Below are 22463 nucleotides of genomic sequence, written 5' to 3' on the forward strand. Positions count from 1 at the left end.
TTTCACTGAGGGTCTCATTCTTTCTGTGACATGGTTTCTTGATCCTTTGAGATGTTGTTCACCATCCCCTGGAACTAGAGTTGTTCACTCTTTTTGAGTCCTGGATCTCTTAGGTAACAGTCTAGGGAAGCTTATGGAGCCCTCCCTTCTCAGAATCATATTCTGAAATGTGTGAAAGAAAGTGAAGCGTATTGAAATGCAGGTATCAAAATACTAAAAAACCAAGTTAAAAGACCGCTAAATCTATGGTACCCAGAAGTGGACATGATACTGCAAAACACGTTGAGATCAAGGCAACAGAAAAGAGACTGTTAGCTTCCTCCAATTGGAGCTGTATGCTCTTGTTTTTGGAGAGGGGTTATGGTTCATTACTTTGCCTCTGCTTCCCATGGTTGACACTCATTGAGTTTGAGGTCCACTAAGACCACCAGGTCCTTTTTAAAGCCAAGTATCTTCTAAGTTGTACTTGTGCCACTGAATTTTTACACCAAAGGTTATAAGATTTTATATTTATATGTCTTGAATATTATATTTTTAAATTAAACAGACCATTTATTCAGCCCTTGGAAGTCTGTTTGAATTTGGTCGTCATCCAATGTACTAACTGCTTCACCTACTTTTATGTCCGTTGCAAACTGGTCAAACACACTGTATATGTGTCTTTACCCATAAAAGGATTGTGCCAGGTGTGGCTGAGGACAGAGTCCTCTGGTTTGGCCTCCTGGAAGTTAAAGCTGATTTATAGCATATGTGGATGTTGAAAAAAGGCAGATATCATTTCAAGCAAGGACCATGTTTACAACATGACTCTGCACGCCCAGTCAAAGGTAAATATTAATCTGTGGATTTAGGTTGGCTTGGAAACAAAAACTCCTCCACAGTTTCATGGAAAGAAAAGGGAGATTTTTCTTTATTTACAGGATGAAGGCTCACGTTGTTCTCCCTTTGTATTGGGGAGTAGGATGCCTTTTCTTAACATTCTGGGGCATGGTTGAAAGTAAGAAACTCCTGGTTTTCCCTCAAGATGGAAGTCACTGGCTTAGCATGCGGGATGTGATTGAAGAGCTCAGTAAGAAGGGGCATGAAATTGTGGTCCTTGTGCCTGAAGTCAATTTGCTCCTTAAAGAATCAAAATTCTACAAAAGAAAACTCTACCCAGTCCCCTACCCTCAGGATGAATTGGAGAAGCGCTTCCAGACATTTGGCCACAGTCTCTTTGCAGAGAGGTCTTTCCTCAGCACAGCCTGGGCTGAGTACAGGAATAACCGGCTTCTCATAGACATGTTCTTCCTCAACTGCGACAGCCTGCTGAAGGACCATGAAACCATCAGATACCTCGAAGAAAGCCAATTTGACACCCTCTTCACTGACCCAGCATTGCCATGTGGGATGATTCTGGCTGAGCATCTGTCCATACCTTCTGTATACTTTTTCCGAGGCTTTCCCTGTGCTTTGGAGCACACAATGAGCAGGACCCCCAACCCCGTGTCTTCCATCCCCAGGTGCTACACTGCCTTTTCTCACCATATGACCTTCTACCAGAGAGTGATCAACTTCCTGGTGAATGATTTAGAGACCCTCCTCTTTAAGGAGTTGTACACAAAATACCTAGATATTGCTGCTGACTTCCTAAAGAGAGAGGTAGACTTGCCAACCCTCTATGGACAAGGATCCATTTGGCTGTTGAGATATGATTTTGTGTTTGAGTATCCCAGGCCCATCATGCCCAACATGGCCTTCATTGGAGGAATAAACTGCAAACAAAAGAAAAGACTCCAACAGGTTTGTCATTTTTGCTGTCTTGGGCTCTTCTATTTCCTACCCCTGCCTATGTCCTACCAGCAATGGATATCTGGTTAATGGTTGCTGGCTGGAACTGACATGCATTGAAATGAATTAGTGGATGGCACCTTTCTCCATCACTGATTCAGCCAATCATACTGTTACTGTTCTGGACAGAGGAGATGCTGGTCCCCTGAATTTGTGCAAGGCTGCTGACCCAGAGGACAGACTGACTGACTATATTCTAAGAGTGAAGGGGGTGGCATTTCCAACTAAGGGAATAACCAGGATTGCCTGAAAGCAGGAGTGGGGGAGCAGGGAGGAAGGAAAGCAGGAAAGAAAGACAGAAAGGAGGAAGGGATCAAGAAAGGGAGGAAGGAAGGGAAAAAGGAAGGAAGGAACGGAGGAAGGGAGGGAAGAAGGATGGAAGGAAGGAAGGAAGGAAAGAAAGAGGGAAGGAAGGAAGGAAAGAAGGAAGGAACAAAAGAGGGAAGGGAGGAAGAGAGGAAGGCAGGGATGGAGGGATGGAGGGAAGGAGAGAGGGAAGGAGGGAAGAAGGAGGGAGGAAGAAAAGAAAGAAGGAAAGAGGGAGGAAGGAAGGAGGGAGGGAGGGAGAAAGGAAGGAAGGAAAGAAGGAAGGAAAGAAGGAAGGAAGGAAGGAGGGAGAGAGGGAGGAAACAAGGGAGGGAGAGAGGAAGCAACAAGGGAATGCAGGAAGGAATGAAAGAGTAAGAGCTGTGGATTGAAGATTCCAGGTCCATGTTCAGTCCCTGCTACACACCAGCTGAGTAACCTGAGGAATCAAAATTCTACAAAAGAAAACTCTACCCAGTCCCCTACCCTCAGGATGAATTGGAGAAGTGCTTCCAGACATTTGGCCACAGTCTCTTTGCAGAGAGGTCTTCCTACCTGGTTCTCATTTTCCTTATGTTCCAAGTGAGGCACTGGGGCATGCTGCTCTCTGAGGTCTCTCCTAACTCTCTTTCTATCTATTGTCTTGTGATCTATGACCTACCTTCTAATCCCAGCTCTGCTACTCTCTAAGTGACCTTGGTTTAGTCATTTCTCTTGGGGTCACAGTTTCCTTATCTATATAATGAGGGGATTGGACTAGATTATCTATTCCAACTCTAGATAAATGATCCTTGGGGAAAAGGTTTGTGTTGAGAAGAACAGGAGATCAATTTGGGCAGGCAAGATGGAACCCAACATAAAAGTTTAGGACAGAAAGAAATACTTATTTCATATACTTTTTATTTATTTTGTTACATAGTTCACAATTACATATTAACAAATTTTTTAACATTCTTTTTTCTAAAAATTTGATTTCCAAATTCTCTCCTTTCCTCTCACTCTTGAGAAGTCAAACAATATGACAGCAGCTATACATGTGAAGTCATGGAAAATATATTTCCATATTAGCCATCTTGCAAAGGAAAACCCACCCAATAACCCACAAGAGAAAAAGACAGCAAAAAAAAAAGAATGCTTCAATCTGCCTTTAAAGTTCAAGATTAAAAAGAAATCTTCCAGTAGATCAAATTGAACATCAGGTTTTTCAGATGAAGCCACTGAGAGCTGGAGACATTCAGTGACTTAGCCAAGCTCACAAAGTGTGTGGGAGACAGTTTCCTGAGCCTCTGTCCAGGGTCTCTCTGGCTATTATAAAAGAGGCCTATTCATTGAATGGGCATTATCTCACTCAAAGTGAGAACCTGAAGGGACCTTAGCCTGAAAGGGCCAGGGTCTCGCAATGCATACTGGGCCATCTCCATTCATCCTGGTGAATATCTGGCCACTGGACTCAGATGGCTCTGGAGGAGAAAGTGTAGGCTGGTGACCTTGTACAGCCCTCCCCCACTCAAATCAAAGTCAACTGCAAGTCATGTCATCATTTCCCTGATGTCATGGTCCTCTGTGAGAAAGAAGGACAAACACAACAACTATTGTCTCTATGGGAGAGGGGAGATAAAGATGTAGGAGATAGCATCAGGGAAGGACTTAGCATGGCACTACATGTGATGAGGGAGTGGAGTGGCCAGTCAACAACTTGTAGATTGTTTGTTGGTATTTATTAACTCTCTACGCTGTACAAGGCATTGTATTGGGCTCTTAAGGTGATGTCAGGTCAAATCGATAAGCATTTATCAAAAGCCTACCACATGTCAAACACTGTGCAAAGTGCTGGATGTCCAAAGAAAGACAAAAGGACAGTCCTTGCCTCCAAGAAGCTCACAGTCTAAGAGGGGAGACAACATATATACGCAAAGCAAGCTAGGAGACAATGAAAAGAGCAGTAAAAGGAGTTAGGGAAGGCTTCCTGGAGAAGGTGGGATTTTGTTTGTGACATAAATGAAGCCAGGGAGGTCAGTAGGTGGAGTAAAGGAAGGAGGGCACTCCAGGCACTGGGGATAGCAAGAGAAAATGGAGGACAGCTGAGAAATAGAGGGTCTTTTTTGTGGAACAGTCAAGAAGCCAGAGTCACTGTATCCAAAAATATGTGTTCCGGCATAATGTTTAAGAAGACTAGAAAGTTTATGAGGGGGCTGGTGATGAAGGGCTTTGAATGTGGTGAGGAGGGCCTATAGCAGAGTGGGGGAGGGTCAGAATTAAGGGGGCATATCCAAGAGACGCTTTTGAAATAGAATTGAGAGGACATGATGACCAACTGGTAATAGGGGGTGAATAAGATAGTGAGAAGTTGAGGATGACATCTGGATTTCAAGCCCGTGTGCTTGGATTGGGGGAAGGAAACAGTGGTGCCCTTAACAATAAAAGGGGAGTTCAAAGTGTGAGTTTGAGGGGAAGAGAATACTTCCATTTTGGACATTGTGAGTGTAAGATGTCTCTGGGACATCCAGGTCAGGATGTCCTATAGGCATTTGAGAGTGGGACACTGGAGGTCAGCAGAGAGGTTGTGGATGTAAAAGGAAAAGCAACGTGGCCCCAGTAATCAAAATATAAATGGATCTTGGTGGTTATGTGTATTAAGATCAAAGAAATGTGATCGCTGCATTCAAGCAGTTGATGGTCTTAGACCTGGAAGTGTGGTATGGAAAGGTAAGCAGCGGGATGCCAGAGGAGGTTGTTCTGTTCATGGAAGCAGGAGAGATAAGACTGTATTTGACACTTTGTGGAGTCTGTGCCACACCTTCCCTCCACCAGCTCAGATCACGCTCTTCCTTACTTGCTCATCCAGCATGGTTCTTAACCATGTCTTCCTAGAAATACTGTTGCTATCTAAGTGAATTTTCTTTAGGTCTACTAATACTTCAGGAGCACCAGAGCAGCTTGTGGGTTATCTATTTGTGCTTGATCTGGGCTTCATCTGGGCCTGTTTTGTCTTATTGACCCACATTTCTTGTATGATACCCTTATGCCCCCTCTTGCCAATTGATCCTCACCAGTAATATGATGATACCAGAACAGTGAGCAAATGAAATATTTTGATCAAGAGAAGGAGAGATCAATGGAGGGGGAGAAAGAGATACTGACATTTCTTGTAATAATTAATCTAAGGAAGTCAGTTATATAAGTGAAGGACCAAAAGTTCAATCTTTCATCAAAGTACCTTTGGCCACATAAAATTTAGTGCTTCCATGAGCAAATAAAATAAGGCACACAGTTGATAAGACAGAGAACAGAGCAGGTTTTACAGACCCTGCTCTTTCTGAGGGATCCTGGGCATTGCAGAGATGGCCACAGGACTCCAACCTTGGCCCTGGGCTCTTCTCGGGCTGGCTCTCTGTGCTGCCTGCCTGGGCTTTGTCGAAGGGGGGAAGCTGCTGGTGATTCCCATGGATGGCAGCCATTGGCTCAGCATGCGTGAAGTGGTCCAGGAGCTCAGTCTGAGAGGCCATCAAAGTGATGTCCTGGCCCCGGAATTGTCCCAGCACATCAGGGAAGGACAGTACTACTCTTTGAGGACCTTTCCAGTCACTTTCAGTAAGGACCTTTTTAATGAGTTAACCGGATCTCATTTCCAATGGTCATTTGATCCAAAACCATTTCTGAAGAGATTTTTTGACATTGTTATACTCTTTAAGATGATAACTGACATGTATTTTAGCTTTTGTAAGGACTTGATGTATAACAAGGAACTGATGAATTCCCTGGAAGAGGCCCACTACGATGCCATTTTAACTGATCCTGTTTCTCCCTGTGGAGCCCTGGTGGCACAGTATCTGTCCGTTCCAGCCGTTTATTTCTTACGAGGACTCCCCTGTGGTGTAGAAGCTGAAAGCACTCGGTGCCCAGACCCATCTTCCTATGTCCCCAGACTGGCCACAGAAAACACAGACCAGATGACATTCCTACAGCGGGTAAAGAACATTCTATATCCTTTGCCCCAGAGCATGGTGTGCCATGCATATGTGAAACCCTATGAAATCCTGGCTTCTGAACTCCTTCAAAGAGATATGAGTATAGTGGATGTTCTGAGCTATGGATCTGTGTGGCTTCTGAGGTCAGACTTTGTGATGGATTACCCTAAACCCATCATGCCAAACATGGTCTTCATTGGGGGCATCAACTGTGCCAGTGCCAAGCAACTTAATCAGGTTGGTATGTGATGCATTAGCCAACATTGCAGGTACCTCCCAGGGAGTTAATTAGAGCATCTTGTTTCTAAGAGAAAATCTAGCTACATTATTAATTAGTGACCCAGCACGTGCTAAGATGAAGATTGCCTTATAAAGGCATTTTTTGAATTAGGCAGAACTGTAGAGTTGGTTTGAGGCAGAAGGATAGGTCTGAGTGGTTTTGTTTGTAAACACTGTTTGCCATGCTTTCTTCGTGTTCCCATTGTCTCTAGTTCTCCAGTCTTTCAGTTCCTTAGGAATCAGGAGATCTGGTTCTGCCACTGACCAACAGTGTGGGCATGGGTAAAGGGTCTGACTTCTTTGTGGTTTATTTTCCTCTTTAGTCAAATAAGGCAGATGTAATGCACAGACTTGGGCTTCTTCAATGAGCCTTTTGGACTTGGGTCATAGGCTCACAGACTCGTAGGTTGAAAGGACCTCAGAGACCATCTAGTGCAACCCCTCATTTAAAAATGATGAGAGGCAACCTGGTTTGGTGGATAAAAGACTGCATTTGAAGTCATGAGGCCTTGGATTCAAACATTTTCTCACTCTGTGATGCTGGAAAAGCCACTTACTAGACAGAGATGCCACTCTTTGGGCATCAGTTTCACCATCTGAAAAATAAGCCTGGACTCAGAAAATTCTGAGGTCTCTTCATTTTCTTAATCTACGAGCCAATAGAATTGAGGGCAACTAGATAGTGCAGTGAATAGAGTGCTAGCCCTGGATTCAGGAAGACTCATCTTACTAGCTGTGTGAACGTGGGCAAATCACTGCACACTGTTTGCCTCACCTTTGTCATTTGTAAAATGAGCTTGAGAAGGAAATGGTAATACTCCCGTATCTTTGCCAATAAAACCCCAAATGTGGTCATGAAGAGTTGGACATTACTAAAAATGACTGAACAACTGCAACAAAATAAAATTCAAGTTCAGGGAATTTAAGTGACTTGCCACAGGTCATGGAAATAGGAACCTTAGAGGCAGGTGCTATATGATGAACATATGTTTTCTTTTTTAAAAAAATAGTGTCTCTTGGGTCAATTCATTTTTAAGGTTTTATTGATGTCTTGTTTTTACATTACATTTATAGGTTACTCCCATTTTATGAGAGTAACAAAGCAAAACAGTTAAGTAAAACTAATATTATACAGCAATTCCATATGAATATGCGTACATTTCACATCTTTAGAGACCATCTCACTTCCCTATTTTTAATGAATCAACAGAAGTTGATTTTCTGTCTCTCCCACACTCTTCTCCATTGGGAAAAAGAAAACAAAAGAAGATAAAATTTCTTTTAAGAAAGAAGCACAGACAAGTAAAACAAATTCCCTTAATAGCTGTATATGAAAATTGCTACGTCTCACTCTCTACTCTGAATCTATCCCTTTTCCATGATGGATAGTATGTTTCATCATCAGTCTTCTGGAACCATGAACACTCATTCTGCTGATCATAGTTCTTATGACTTCCAAAGTTGTTTATTTTAGTGTTTTTATCATATAAATTCTTCCTCAGGTGCTGCTAATTTTGTTCTTTTGCAGTTTATAGAGGTCATCAAAACTATTCTTTTTTATACTACTGATGTTGTAGCATCAAGTGTTCTTCTTATTCTACTCATTTCACTCTGCACCAATTCATGTGAGCCTTTCCAAGTCCCTTTGAGATCATCTGTTTCCTCATTTTGTACCATGATAGCATTCCCTGTCATGCAAATGCCACAGCTTAGTCAGCCATTCCTCCATGAGATAGGGCTCTAGCTTTTGCCAACACAGAAGAGCTGCAAAACCTATTTTTCGTATGAAGCACCTTTTCTTCTTTCTTTGATCTCTCTTGGGTAAAGCCACAGCAGTGGCATAACTGGGTCAAAGGATTTAGTAACTATTTTTGTATAATTCCAAATGACTTTCCATAGCTGTACCCACTCACAGGTCTGCAGTTGATTTAGTCAATCAATGAACACTTATTATGTGCAAGTTACCACAAAAAAGCCTCTAAAATATTTTTGTACAAATAGGTCTTTTCCTCTCACCCTGCCTCTTTTATATTTTTGGGATAATGGCAGTGTTATTGCTGGATCAAAGGATATGGAGTTTTACAGCCATTTGGGTATAGTTCCAAATTGCTTTAGAGAATAGTTTGATTGGTTCACAGCTCCACAAACAATACACTAGGGTTCCATTTCAAAAAATGTTTAAAAAATTGTTTAACATGTAATTGGGGAGAAATATACATAGACATACATATATATATATATATATATATATAATATATAAATATATTTAAAAAACAAAAAAGAGAGAATAGGTCAAGGAAATCATCAATAGGAATATCACAACTCAAAAAACATCTTATCACTGTTTATCATGTATCTTTGAGAAGACTCATTAAAGGATTTCAGAAATAAATAAGGTGCCTAGGTAACCACACACAAAAAGGTGATTTGGGATTGGTTTTAAAAATTGAGAAATCCATTAATAGAAAAAATAGGTACATGAAAAGCAGAAGAAAATGAACCCAGTAGCACCATGTGTGATCAACCCCAAATCTTCAGCTACTGGGGTAAGGACTCACCATTCCACAAAAACTACTGGGAAAACTGGCAATCCATCTGGCAGAAAATAGATGTAGACCAACACTTCACACCATATACCAAAAGAAGCTCCAAATGGATACATGACAAATGTAAAAGATCACGTTATAAACAAATTAAAGGAATAGAGAAGATTACCTGTCAGATATAGGGTTAAAGGAAGAATTCACGACCAAACAAGGGAGTGAAAGGATTACACAAGAGAAAACAGATGATTCTGATTACATAAAATTAAAAGGTTTTGCCCAAGCAAAACCATTGCAGCAAAAATTCAGAGGGAAACACTTAGTTGGGGAAAATTCGCTGCAGCAAGTTTCTCTGATAAAGGTCTCATTTTTAAGATATATAAGGAACAGATTCAAATTTGTAAGATCAAATGCTATTTCCCAATTGATAAATAAAGTATACAAATAGCCTACATTCTCGTGAGGAAAACTATATATGTAAAGTAGTGGTGTCCAGGGAAGGTTGTTATGGACAAAGACATCAAAGAGAATGATGAATAGTATCATAGGACAATTGTCTAAAGCATCCTTTCCAGGAAGAGTAGTGCTGATATGATTATTGTTCTTAGAACACAAGCTGGAAAGGGAAACATGGAGAAAGGTACCTGGGAATACTTGGTGTGGAGGCCTAGGAAGAGGCATTGGGGGAGGGGGCTGAGTCTAGACAAGAGAATGTAAATGCTTACCTATCACAGCATAGGTCCCGGGGTGAGGTTATTTTCTATTAGAAAACACTGTTCTTAATTGTTTTATAGACCATCGCTATGTCTGAGAAGGCAGAGTCACAGTTTAGTCTGTGACACTGTTGTGGCTTGACAATAGTTGACTGTTTGAGTTGTCATGTGTATTTTGAGGCCTGGATTTGTAGAGGAGGAATTTTTCATCTGTCAAACCATGAAAAATAGAGAGCCCCTGACGTGTGATTATAAAAGTAATTACCAGATGTAATAATAATAAGTTCAAATGACTTGCCTAAAGTCATACAAGCAGATAGTGTTAAACCAAGCAATTCAACATAGGTCTTCTATTAGTGATAATGATGACGATGATGATGATGATGTTAATAGTGATAATAATGAAAAGCATACAGTGATTAAAGATTTGCAAAGCACTTTATATACTATATCGCATTGGATTATTGAGGTAGTAGAATGGGATAATTCCTATTTTACAGATGAGAAAACTAACTATAGGAGAAGACGAATGACTTTCCCAGGGTCACACAGCTAGTGAACTTAAAGGTAGGATTTGAAGTCAGGTCTTTCTAACTACAAGTACAGTCCCCTGTACAAGACTCCATGCTATTAAAAGTGTGCATGTGTGTGAATAATATAGTCAGTCAGTAGGCAACAATCATTGTTAAGAATCCACTATGAACCAAGGACTATGTTAAGCTCTAAGGATACAAAGAAAGGCAAAATACAGTCCCTGCCCTCAAGGACCCCACAGTTTAGTGGAGGAGACAAGTTACCAACAGCCATGTACAAACAAGCAGTGCACAGAATAAATTGGAGATAAAGGACAGAAGAATAGGCACTGAGACTAAACAGGACCAGGAAAGGTTCATGCAGAAACTAAAATGTTATCTCAGACTTGAAGGAAGCCAGAGGTGCAGGATAGAGAAGAGGAAAAAGAAAATTCTAAGCATGGGGGATGGCCACTGAAAATGCCCAGAGTCTCCACATGGAACATCAAAGTCACTGTGTCAGAATCAGAGTTTGTGGAGTGGTGAGAAGTATAAGAAGACTGTACAGTTAAGAAGGGTCCAGGCGGGGAAGGGATTTGAATGCTAAACAAGGATTTTACATTTGATCCCATAAGTGATAGGAAGCCACTGGAGCTCATTGAGCAGGTTGAGGCAAGGGGTTAATATAGTCAGACCTACGCTTATAGAAAATAACTTTGTCAGCTGAATTAAGGGTGAATTAGCCTGGGGAGAGTACTTGAGGCAGGGAAAAAAATTCATAATTATAAATATAATAGCCACTATTTAAATAGCGCTTTAAGGTTTGCAAAGAATTTTTAAAATATCCCATTTGATCCTCACAAGAACCTTTGGAGGAAAGTACAGGTGGTGAAACTAAAACAGACAGCAGTTAAATGACTTGCTCTGGGTGACAGTGTTAGTAAATGTCTGGAGCCAGATTTTAATTTGGGTGTTCCTGATTCAAGATCGAGGGCACTATCCTTCATTCCACTAGATGCCTCTGTATTAGAAAGTTATTCCATAGTCCTGGTGAAAGGGGATAAGGGTCTGAACTAGGGTGGTAGCTACATGAGGAGAGAAGGAGCATACCTAAGAAGCTGTGTGATGTGGGACAAGTAACTGAACTGGTCTGAACCTTGATCTCTGCATTTGTCAAACACCTGTCCCAGCTTCCTGGCAGGGTTATTGTTCAAACCGGAAAGGGGGAGAGTGACATCAAGCCATGATTACTCCAGAGTTGTTTTGTGGAGAGAAGTCAGGCACTTCCTAGGCTCAGAAGAGATCTAAAGCTCCCAAGTCTCTCTTTCCTTCTCTGTAAAGTGAACAGAGATGAACTCTGAGGTCCTTCATTATTCTCCATCTAGAACCCAATGATACCATGATTCCATGAAAATCTCTCCCTCAGGAGCCCTCAACCATTTGTCTCAGTTCTACTGTTTGGAGACCCATGGATGAAATCTGGAAGTCTCTTTCATGTGGCACCTCTTCGGATCTTTGATGATGGCCACCATGTCCTGCCCACTGGATGGGATCCTGAGCAGAGAAGGAGGAGCTGTCTGTCAGACAGAATGGCCAAATGAGCTGCTTCTTTCAGCCTCCAAGATGTTTCTTCACCAGGATAAGAGCTCCATTTCATTGAGGGTCTCCTCCCCTCTGTGACATGCTGTTCACCATCCCCTAGAACTGGAGTTCTTCACTCTCGTTGAGTCCTGGATCACTTAGGTGACAGTCTAGGGAAGCCTATGGAGCCCTCCCTTCTCAGAATCATATTCTGAAATGTATGAAATAAAACACCTAGGAATAAAATACAAAGGAAGTGAAGTGTATTGAAATGCAGGTATCAAAATACCAAAAAAAACAAGTTAAAAACCCCACTTAAGAACCACTTCTCAAGACCCATTCCAATTTATCAATCCTCTTCTAAAAGGATGGTACCCAGAAGTAGACATGACACTGCAGAACATGGTTAGATCAAGGCCTCAGCTTCCTCCAACTGCAGCTGTATGCTCTTGTTCTTTGAGGGAAGTTATGGTTCATTACTTTGTCTCTGTTTTCCACAGTTGACGCTTATTGAGTTTGAGATCCACTAAGACCATCAGGTCCTTTTTAAAACCAAGTCTCTTCTAAGTTGTTCTTGTGCCACTGAGTTTTTACACCAAAGGTTACAAGACTTTAGATTTATATCTCTTGAATATTATTTTTCTTAAATTAAACAGACCATTCTTTCAGCCCATGGAAGTCTGTTTGAATTTGGTTGTCATCCAACATATTAACCACTTCACCTAGTTTTATGTCCATTGCAAACTTGCCAAACACACTGTATGTGTATCTTTACTAATCAAGGGGTTGCATGAGGCAAGGCTGAGAACAGAGCCCCATGACTTGGCATTGGAAACCTTCCCTGAGGTGAAGGCTGATCGACAGTCTATGTGGGTGTTGAAATGAGGCAGGTATCGTTTCAAGCAAGGACCGTGTTTACCAACAGGGCTCTGCATGCCCAGTCAAAGGTAAATATTAATCTGTGGACTTAGGTCTGTTTGGAGACAAAAAATCCTCCAGAGTTTGGTGAGAAGAGAAGAGAGATTTTTCTATATTTACAAGATGAAGGCTCACATTGTTCTCCCCTTGTATTGGGGAGTAGGAAGCCTTTTCTTCTTAAAATTCTGGGCCATGGCTGAAAGTAAGAAACTCCTGGTTTTCCCTCAAGATGGAAGTCACTGGCTTAGCATGCGGGATGTGATTGAAGAGCTCAGTAAGAAGGGGCATGAAATTGTGGTCCTTGTGCCTGAAGTCAATTTGCTCCTTAAAGAATCAAAATTCTACAAAAGAAAACTCTACCCAGTCCCCTATCCCCTTGATGAAATGGAGAAGAGCTTCCAGACATTTGGCCACAATCTCTTTGCAGAGAGGTCTTTCCTTAGCACAGCCTGGGCTGAATACTGGAATGTCCGGCTTATCATCGACATGTACTTCCTCAACTGCGACAGCCTGCTGAAGGACCATGAAACCATCAGATACCTCGAAGAAAGCCAATTTGACACCCTCTTCACAGACCCAGCATTGCCATGTGGGATGATTCTGGCCGAGCATCTGTCCATACCTTCTGTATACTTTTTCCGAGGCTTTCCCTGTGCTTTGGAGCACACAATGAGCAGGACCCCCAACCCCGTGTCTTCCATCCCCAGGTGCTACACTGCCTTTTCTCACCATATGACCTTCTACCAGAGAGTGATCAACTTCCTGGTGAATGATTTAGAGACCCTCCTCTTTAAGGACTTGTACACAAAATACCTAGAGATTGCTGCTGACTTCCTAAAGAGAGAGGTGGACCTGCCAACCCTCTATGGACAAGGATCCATTTGGCTGTTGAGATATGATTTTGTGTTTGAGTATCCCAGGCCTATCATGCCCAACATGGCCTTCATTGGAGGAATAAACTGCAAACAAAGGAAAAGACTCCAACAGGTTTGTCATTTTTGCTTTCTTGGGCTCTTCTATCTCCTACCACTGCCTAAGCCCTGCCAGCAATATATGTCTGGTTAATGGTTGCTGGCTGGAACTGACATGCATTGAAATGAATTAGTGGATGGCACCTTTCTCCATCACTGATTCAGCCAATCATACTGTTGCTGTTCTGGACAGAGGAGATGTTGGTCCCCTGAATTTGTGCATGCCTGCTGACCCAGAGGACAGACTCACTGACTGTATTCTAAGAGTGAAGGGATGGTATTTCCAACTAAGGGAACAACCAGAACATTTTCCGAGGAGTAGTGGAAGAGCAGGGAGCAAGGCAGGAAGGAAGCAAGGAAGGAGAGAGAGAAAGTATGGAAAGAAAGAAAGAGAGGAAGGAAGGAAGGAAGGAAGGAAGGAAGGAAGGAAGGAAGGAAGGAAGGAAGAAAGGAAGAAGAAAAGAAAGAAAGAAAGAAAGAAAGAAAGAAAGAAAGAAAGAAAGAAAGAAAGAAAGAAAGAAAGAAAGAAAGGAAGGAAGGAAGGAAGGAAGGAAGGAAGGAAGGAAGGAAGGAAGAAAGAAAGAAAGAAAGAAAGAAAGAAAGAAAGAAAGAAAGAAAGAAAGAAAGGAAGAAAGAAAGAAAGAAAGAAAGAAAGGATGAAAGAAAGAAAGAGAAAAAGAAAGGGAGGGAGGGAGGGAAGAAGGAAAGAATAGAATAGTAAGACCCCTGGATTGATCGCAGAGCAACCAGGTTCATGTTCCGTTCTGCCACCACCAGCTGAGTAACTGAGGAAGTCACATTTCCTTCCTGGTTGTCATTTGCCTTTGTGTCAAATGAGGGACTTAGACTTTCTGCTCTCTGAGGTCCCTTCTAACTCTTTATTCTCTTTGGATCTATGACTGACTTTCTAATCCCAGTTCCGTTGCTTGCTGAGTGACCTTGGCTAAGTCACTTCTCTTGAGGCCTGAGTTTCCTCATTTATATAATGAGGGGATTGGGCTAGATTATCTATTCCTACTCTAGATAAATGATCCTTGGGGAAAAGGTTTGTGTTGAGAAAAACAGAAGATCAATTTGGGCGGGCAAGATGGGACCAAACATAAAGGTTTAGAACAGATAGAAATCTTTATTTCATATTTTTTTATTTATTTTGTTACATAGTTCTCAATTACATGTTAACAAAATTTTTAACATTCTTTTTCTATAAATTTGATTTCCAAAATCTCTCCCTTCCTCTTACCCCTTGAGCTGTCAAGCAATATGATAGCAGCTATACATGTGAAGTCATGGAAAATGTGTTTCCATAGTAGCCATCTCGCAAAAGAAAACCCACAAAAAAGCTCACAAGAGAAAAATCCAGTAAAAAAAGAATGCTTCAATCTGCATTCAAGATTCAAGATTAGAAAGAAATCTTCCAGTAGATCTAATTGAATATCAGGTTTTTCAGATGAGGCAAGTGAGAGCTGGAGACATTCAGTGACTTAGCCAAGATCACAAAGTGTGTGGGGGACAGCTTCCTGAGCCCCTGTCCAAGGTCTCCCTGGTTATTATGTTACTGTCCATATGGGAGATGGGAAGATGAGGATGTAGGAGATGGCAACAGGGAAGTACTTAGCATGGCACCACATGTGGTGATGGAGTGGAGTGACCATTCAGCAGCTTGTAGATTGTTCATTCATCCAAATGGTATTTATTAATCTCTAGTCTGTACAAGGCGTTGTATTGGGCTCCTGAGGTGATGTTAGGTCAAATCAACAAGCATTTATCAAAAGCCTATTACATGTCAGACACTGTGCAAAGTGCTGGATGTGCAAAGAAAGACAAAAGGACAATCCCTGCCCTCAAGGAGCTCATCGTCTAGCGAAGGGGTAAAGCATAGGAACACGGATATACAAACAAGATATGGACAGGAGAAAATGACAAACATCAACAGACTGAAGGCTGTAATAGGAAAGAGGAAAAGGAAGGGCTTCTTGTAGAAGTGAGTACTTTAATGGAGACATAAAGGAGGCCAGAGGAGCCAGGAGACAGAGAGGAGGAGGAATACAATTCTAGGCATGCGGGGGGGCGGGGTCAGGTTTCGGAGAAAATTGCCCAGAGTCCAGAGATGGATGGTCCCATGTGCAGAACAGCCGGGACACCAGAGTCCGTGGGTCCCAGAGTAAGCGGCAGGCATGTTTGGCGTTTGCTGTAAGATCAGCAACGTACGGCTGGTGCAGGTTGTGATGGGCTTTGAATGGCAGAGGATTTTCTATTTCATCCCTCCAGGTTGCTGTTTATTCAGCAAGACTGAGATTTGTTCACATGTGCATTTTTGGAGGCTCGTGTTGTCAGCCAAGTGAAGGATGAACTGGAGTGAGCGGAGTCTAGAGGCAGGAGGAGTTCAATTCAATTCAACGCTCAGTATTAAGTGTCTACTGTATGTCAGACTGTGCCAAGTGCTGGGCGTGCCAGGAAAGACAGAAAGACAGTCCTTGCCCCCAGGAAGCTCACAGTCTAAGGGGGAAGACGACGTATGTACGCAAAGCAAACTGGGAGACAATGAAAAGAGCAGTAAAAGGAGTTAGGGAAGGCTTCCTGGAGAAGCCAGGGAGGTCAGCAGGTGGAGCAAAGGAAAGAAAGCTTCCCAAGCAAGAGAAAATGGAGGACAGCTGAGAAATGGAGGGTCTTTTGTGGAACAGTCAAGAAGCCAGAGTCACTGCATCCAACGGTATGTGTTGGGGCATAATGTTTAAGAAGACTAGAAAGGTATGAGGGGGCTGGTGATGAAGAGCTTTGAATGTGGTGAGGAGGGCCTATCACAGAGTGGGGGAGGGTCAGAATTAAGGGGGCATATCCAAGAGATGCTTCTGAGTTAGACTTGAGAGGACACGGCGAACATTTGGTAATAGGGAGTGAATAAGATAGTGAGAAGTTGAGGATGACACCTGGATTTCCAGCCCCGTGTGCTTGGGTTGGGGGAGGAAACCGGCGGTGCCCTTAACAGTAAAAGGGGGGTTTAAAGTATGAGTTTGAGTGAAGAGAAATACTTCCATTTTGGACATTGTGAGTTTAAGAAGTCTCTGGGACATCCAGGTCAGGATATCCTATAGGTGTTTGAGAATGTGACACTGGAGGTCAGCAGAGAGGTTGTGGATACAAAAGGAAAAGCAACACGGCCCCAGTACTCAAAATATAAATGGATCTTGGTGATTATGTGTGTTAATATCAAAGAAATGTGAACCTTGCATTGAAGGAGCTGATCATCTTAGACATACAGTGTGGTGTGGAAAGGTGAGCAGTGGGATGCCAGGGGAGGTTGTTCTGTTCATGGGAGCTGGAGAGGTAAGATTGTATTTGACACTTTGTGGAGTCTGTGCCACACCTTCCCTCCATGAGCTCAGATCACACCCTTCCTTACTTGCTCATCCAGCATGGTTCTTAACCATGTCTTCCTAGAAATACTGTTGCTATCTAAGTGAATTTTCTTTAGGTCTACTAATACTTCAGGAGCACCAGAGCAGCTTCTGAGTTATCCACTGGTATTTGATCCAGGCTTCTCACCACAAGAGTAGCACACTTTGTCTTATTGGGCCCCATTTCCTGGATGATTCCCTCATGCCTTCTCTTGCACATTGATGCTCATCAGTAGTATGTTGACGCCAAGTCAGTTTGCAAATTAAACATCAGAATTGTAGAGTTGTAAGGGCTCATAACAGCTACTGTTCTGGTCATCTCAACAGTAATGAAAAAGGTGGAAAGAAGGGGGAATTTAGGGGGAAAGATAATGACATCTTTTTTTGGTGATGCTGAGTCTGACATGCCCACGGGAGCTTACTCATACTTCCTATAGTTCTGGTGGTTTTCCAACATCCCTTGGCCATTGATTCTGCATGAAATTATTCCAGTTTTCCAGCAACTAGGAAAGCATGGCATTCATTTTCCAGCACCCTCTTGTGCTCTAGAAACACAAAGTGAGTCTTGTAAGGGAAACAGCATTGCATGGAGGTGTCCTAGTGGAGAGAGAGAGCTAGTGCTTAAATTGGAAACTCCTGGGTTGGAATGTCACCTGTGGTGTTTGCTCTGTGGCCAGGGTCAACTGACTATACTGCTCTGCACTTCAGTTTCCTCACGCGTAAAATGTAGATAATAAAACTGATGAGACTTGCCTCCCAGCAATCCTGCAGAATAATGCATTTGTCATATCAATGCCACTTGCTAAATGGGTAGCATTAATTTAGCGAACACTATGTGCCAGGCACTGGGACCACTGAGACAAAGTGAAAATATCCCAGGCCTCCTTCTATACCCTCCTATGAAATGAGGTTCTGCAATCAAATTTTGTGTGTGTGTGTGTGTGTGTGTGTGTGTGTGTGTATCTGTGTGTGTGTGTTCTAGTTTCCAGAGATTCAACTATAGGCTTGCACTTCAGACAGAATTTCTGAGTTGGAACCCAGATCCATCTGTGGAAACAGATCATCAGAAAATGTTTCACAAAGTGCAAATAACCAAGTTCTCCAAATAGTGGGAGGGACCATGGAGTCACAATCAATAGGCACAATGGAAAAATACAGGTATTCCCATGATGACTTAGGGGCTTTGCTACCATATAAAAGTTATTCTTTATTTTGAAGATTTGCTATCTCAGATCACTGAACATGGTTTGGAGCTGACCAAAGCCCAACCTTCAAGGATGCTGCTTTTTGCATTCATTCAACAAATGTCTACTGCGTCCCTCATTTAAAAGGAAACAAAGAATCCGAGGCTCATAGATTTTGAGCTGGAGGCAGGCATCAAGTCCAGCTCAAATCCCTCTCATTTTACAGGGAATATAGAGAATGCAGGGAGGAAATAAGCATTCCAAACTCACCAGAGACTTATGCAGTATCTCTTATGTGCAATATGGTTTCCACTGACCTTGCCAATTCCCTTTCCTCTGATTCCTCTTCCACGCCCCCTGTCCTACTTGCTAAACTCATCCCCTTTTCTTCCCTTCTACCCCATCCATGCTCCACCTCCACCCCTTGGCACAGACAGCCCCCATCTCGGTAATACACTGCCTACCAGCTTTGTGGAAAGCACAGCCCGTGTGCCAGGAGCCTGTTCCGGATCTTCCCCCTCCCCAGTTGGTCATAGGCTCTCCCTCTTGGCATCACCCCTGATCCATCTGTGGAAACAGATCTGTTCCATCTTCTTTGTGTTACTGACGTGCCCAGGCTCGGCCCCACATCCTTTCTAGTGTGTCGCTCCTTAAGCAGGTGCCCTTTCGGTTCGGTCTTTGTACGCCAAACACACAACAGGCGCCGGCCCTAACACACAGCCGGTGCTTGTCAAGTTGAATTGATTTGAACATAAGTTTTGGTCAGTGCCCCCGAGGAGATGAGGGCTCCATATATAAGATGGTGGAAAATGATGGATGGCATAAGAGAGAGGAAACACCAGCACTGATGAGTGAGTGCCCAAAGGCGGTGAGTCAGTGGACCGAGGCCATCCGAATGATGTCTTCTCTAATGGGGCTGATGCTTGGCTCACAGTTACAAAATGCCAGGCCTTCAGCCAGACTGAACCAAAAGATCGAACAAGTCAGTAATGCTTCAGTCCTAAATACCTGAATAGATGTGAGATTTCACTGAAATGGATAATTTCTTCAGGGGTCCATATTGCAGCCCAGCCATGGCCATTCATCCATCTACAAACCATTCTTCTGAGTCTCTTAAGAAACAGCCATGTTTCCTTTATGACTTCCAGGCATTGACCCATATCCTATGAGGGTAGTCCATCCCATCACAGGACAGCATTTCAAGCAAAACCTGCATGCAACTTCTTAATCAACAAATATTATGTGTCAGGCTTGGTGCTATTCCTTAGGTCAGGAAGGCCTGAGTTCAAATCCCAAATCAGACGCATGATGCTGGACCCTGGAAAAGTCACTTACCCTCTCTCAGGCCTCAGTTTTCTCATCTGTAAAAATGGGAATAAAAAGCACAGCTACCTCTCAGGGTTGTTATGAGGATAAGATAACAATTTGTGAAGGACTTCTCAAAACTTCGAGCACCACAGAAATGCTAGCTTGTTATCATTATTATTATTATTATTATTATTCAGCTATGCCTTTTCAGCTCCTTTGTAGCTCTGAGATTTGACAATTTGCTGCTGCTCCTGAAACGAGACTGAGTCCTGATGAAATTGGGAAGAAGAGAAGGACAGTGATCAGAATAGATCTTATCCACTCCTAGTAGTCAAGGGGGAAGATTAGCAAAGAATCAAGAGGAAACTGTGGGCAAACCCTATCTGCTTTCTCCATGCCCTTTCACAGTTGGCTTGATGTTCTTCATCCTTGCTTCAGCCTTGTGGAATTCCTACTCAAAGCACAGGTCAATTGGCTTCTAGAACTCAAAGCCTTTCCCACTGACCCTTTCCTCCTCCTCTCTACATTGTGTGTGCTCATTTGTGCACACATTCAATTCTCCTAGAAAAATGCATGGTCCCAGAGGGTAAGGATTACTTCCTTTCTGTGCTTGTAGCCCCAGGGCCTGGCATGGTACCTCAAACAGAGTTGGGGCTTAACAAATGCTGTGTTGGATCAGATTGAATGGAAGGAGACTGGTAGATTGGGATAGAGCATGGATTTTGTAATAGTCTAGGCAAGAGGGGATGAAAGCAGAAACTAAGACATGGGGGCTCGGGAAAGAAAGTGAAGGGAATTGATGAAGGAGATGGTGGTGAAGTAGCATTGGCAAGTCCTCTAAACTGGCTGAATGTTGGACTTGAAGGAGAAGGAAGAGTCAAGGCTAACTCGGGGGTGGTGAGCCTGAGTAATTGCAAGGCTGGCGAGGCCATGTAATATCAATTAAGTTGGGTGTCTTTGATTGAGTCTTACTAGGTGATAAACCACAAGCCCACACCCCTATCTACTGGGTGCTAAGCCTATGTGCGTGTGAAGCCCTCAGGGTCCTAAGGGAAGTTGCCAAGACCAGAGCCAGTAGTAGGACCCTTAGTTCTGGTCATTCAGATGATGTTTGATGATGGCTAAAGAGTATATAAAAATAGAGAACAGAGCTATTTGCTGAGGGCTCTCACTCTTGGAGGTGTGTTGATGTGGAGACTCTGGACAGCTGCAGTTAAGAGCCCTCCAGCTTGTAAACCCAGATGTCAGGACTTTGTTAAACCCTGGTAACTATGCATTGAGATTTGAATCAAACAATGTCTGTCTTTTGATATTTGTAATTTGTTTGTATTTGCTCTGAAGTTCAGGGTGCTGGCTTTTTCCCCTGTATTGAGTGAATGATATTTGTATGTTCGATTGAACTGAGATTCTTAACCCCTTAACATTACTTTCCTTAGTAAAACAGATCAAAGAACCTGTGTTGGCATCTTTCCGTGTGCTGGTTGTTGGCGGATCTTACACCCTTACAGGCTGCTAGCTGAATTGTTGCGACAGGCCATCAACAGAAGCAGAAGAGTTTGGATGAGAAGTGGTTGATATCAGGTAGAACGAGTTGCTTCAGCGCTAATTCCAATTTCAATTGAATCCAATTCCTTACACACTTGCTAAGCAAGTACTATGTATGAAGTAGAAAGGCTCAAGTCCTCCTCTGACATACTGAATTATAATTTCAGACTTGTTTCTGACCAAGTAGGCAGAAATGTTTGTGTGAACTGACATGAAGGAGTAGGAGCTTGTGACAACACCATCACATGTAACTACATCATCGCTTTATAATGCATAAAGCAAGGAAGCAATAAACATGTATTAAACACTTACTACAGTCCAGGCATGGTGTGAAGCACTCGGGGAAAAAAACAAGAAACAAAAGACAGGGGGTAGCTAGGACGCACAGTGAGTAGAGCACTGGAACTGGAGTCAGGAGGACCTGAATTCAAATCCAGTTTCAGACTCTTGACAAATACTATCTGTGTGACCTTGGGCAAGTCACTTAACCCCAACTGCCCTCCTTCCCCTCTCTGAAAGAAAAAAAAAGAACAAACAAAAGACAGTCCCTGCCTTCAAGGAGCTTACCATCTAAGAGTGGAGAGATAACATGCAAACAAATATATACAAAACAAGCTCTATACAAGATAAACAGGAAGTAATTAAGAGAATGCTTGCACTAAAAGTAAGAGAGGTCAGTGAAGGTTTTCAGTAAAAGACAGAATTCTAGTTGGAACTTAAAGGAAGCCAGGAAGGTGGGTAGGGAGAGCAGAGGAGGAAGAGAGCATCCCAGGCAAAGGAAGGAGCCCTTGAGAAAATGTGTGGAGTTGAGAAATAGAGTGTCTTATTCTTGGAACAGCCAGGGGGCCAGTGTCACTGGATCAAAAAAGTAGGTGGTGGGGAGAAAGAGGTAAGAAGACTGGAAAGGAAGGAGGGGGATGTGTTATGAAGGACTTTGAATGACACACAGAGCATTTTGTATTTGCTCCTAAAGAGCCACTGGAGTTTGTTGAGTGGGGGGCAGGGAAGCAGTGACATTATTGGTCCTACACTTTAGGAAAATCACTTTGGTGACTGAATGGAGGATGGTTTGAAGCAGGGAGAGACTTGAGGCAGGCAGACTCCCCAGGAGCTATTGCAGTAGTCCAGGGATGAGGTGATGAGGGTCTGCACTACAGTGGGGGCAGTGTGAGAGGAAAGAAGGGAGCATATTGCAGAAATGCTACAGAGTAAAATTGCCAGGCATTGTCAACATCCTGGACATGGGGAGGGAGAGACAATGAGGAATCCAGGATGACTCCTAGAGGTCCTGGGAGGATGGTATTGCCATCAACAGTAACAGCCAAGGTAGAAAAGGCGGGGGAGATTTAGGAGGAAGGATGATGAGTTCTGTTTTGGACAAATGGAGTTTGACACATCTTCTAGAAGGCC

General features: G+C 42.8%; 2 protein-coding genes across 4 annotated transcripts in view; both read left to right on the plus strand.

Moving 5' to 3' along the window:
* Positions 1–921: 921 nt before the first annotated feature.
* On the plus strand, positions 922–1860 carry LOC118856506 (UDP-glucuronosyltransferase 1-6-like). The gene has a single exon (XM_036766821.1). It carries the CDS (start codon positions 922–924, stop codon positions 1858–1860), a length of 939 nt encoding a protein of 312 aa, XP_036622716.1.
* Positions 1861–5399: 3539 nt separating this feature from the next.
* The window catches only part of LOC118856159 (UDP-glucuronosyltransferase 1-2-like), a 79507-nt gene continuing 62443 nt past the window's right edge, over positions 5400–22463 (plus strand). For 2 of the 3 annotated variants that reach the window (XR_005010841.1, XM_036766279.1), the window contains exon 1: positions 12721–13637. Coding sequence is in view for 2 of the 3 variants with exons in the window: in XM_036766279.1 (XP_036622174.1) it covers positions 12774–13637 (864 nt within the window). In the remaining variant the exon portion in view is untranslated. Of the gene's footprint in view, positions 6342–12720; positions 13638–22463 lie in introns of those variants that run through there. The other variant, XM_036766280.1, reaches the window with a different exon arrangement.

The sequence above is a fragment of the Trichosurus vulpecula genome, chromosome 7 (genome assembly GCF_011100635.1).
Source record: "Trichosurus vulpecula isolate mTriVul1 chromosome 7, mTriVul1.pri, whole genome shotgun sequence".
Classification (NCBI taxonomy): Eukaryota; Metazoa; Chordata; class Mammalia; order Diprotodontia; family Phalangeridae; genus Trichosurus; species Trichosurus vulpecula.

Bases quoted from the DNA above. Each gene is read 5' to 3' on its own strand.
- LOC118856506 (XM_036766821.1), top strand. From the start codon at position 922: ATGAAGGCTCACGTTGTTCTCCCTTTGTATTGGGGAGTAGGATGCCTT.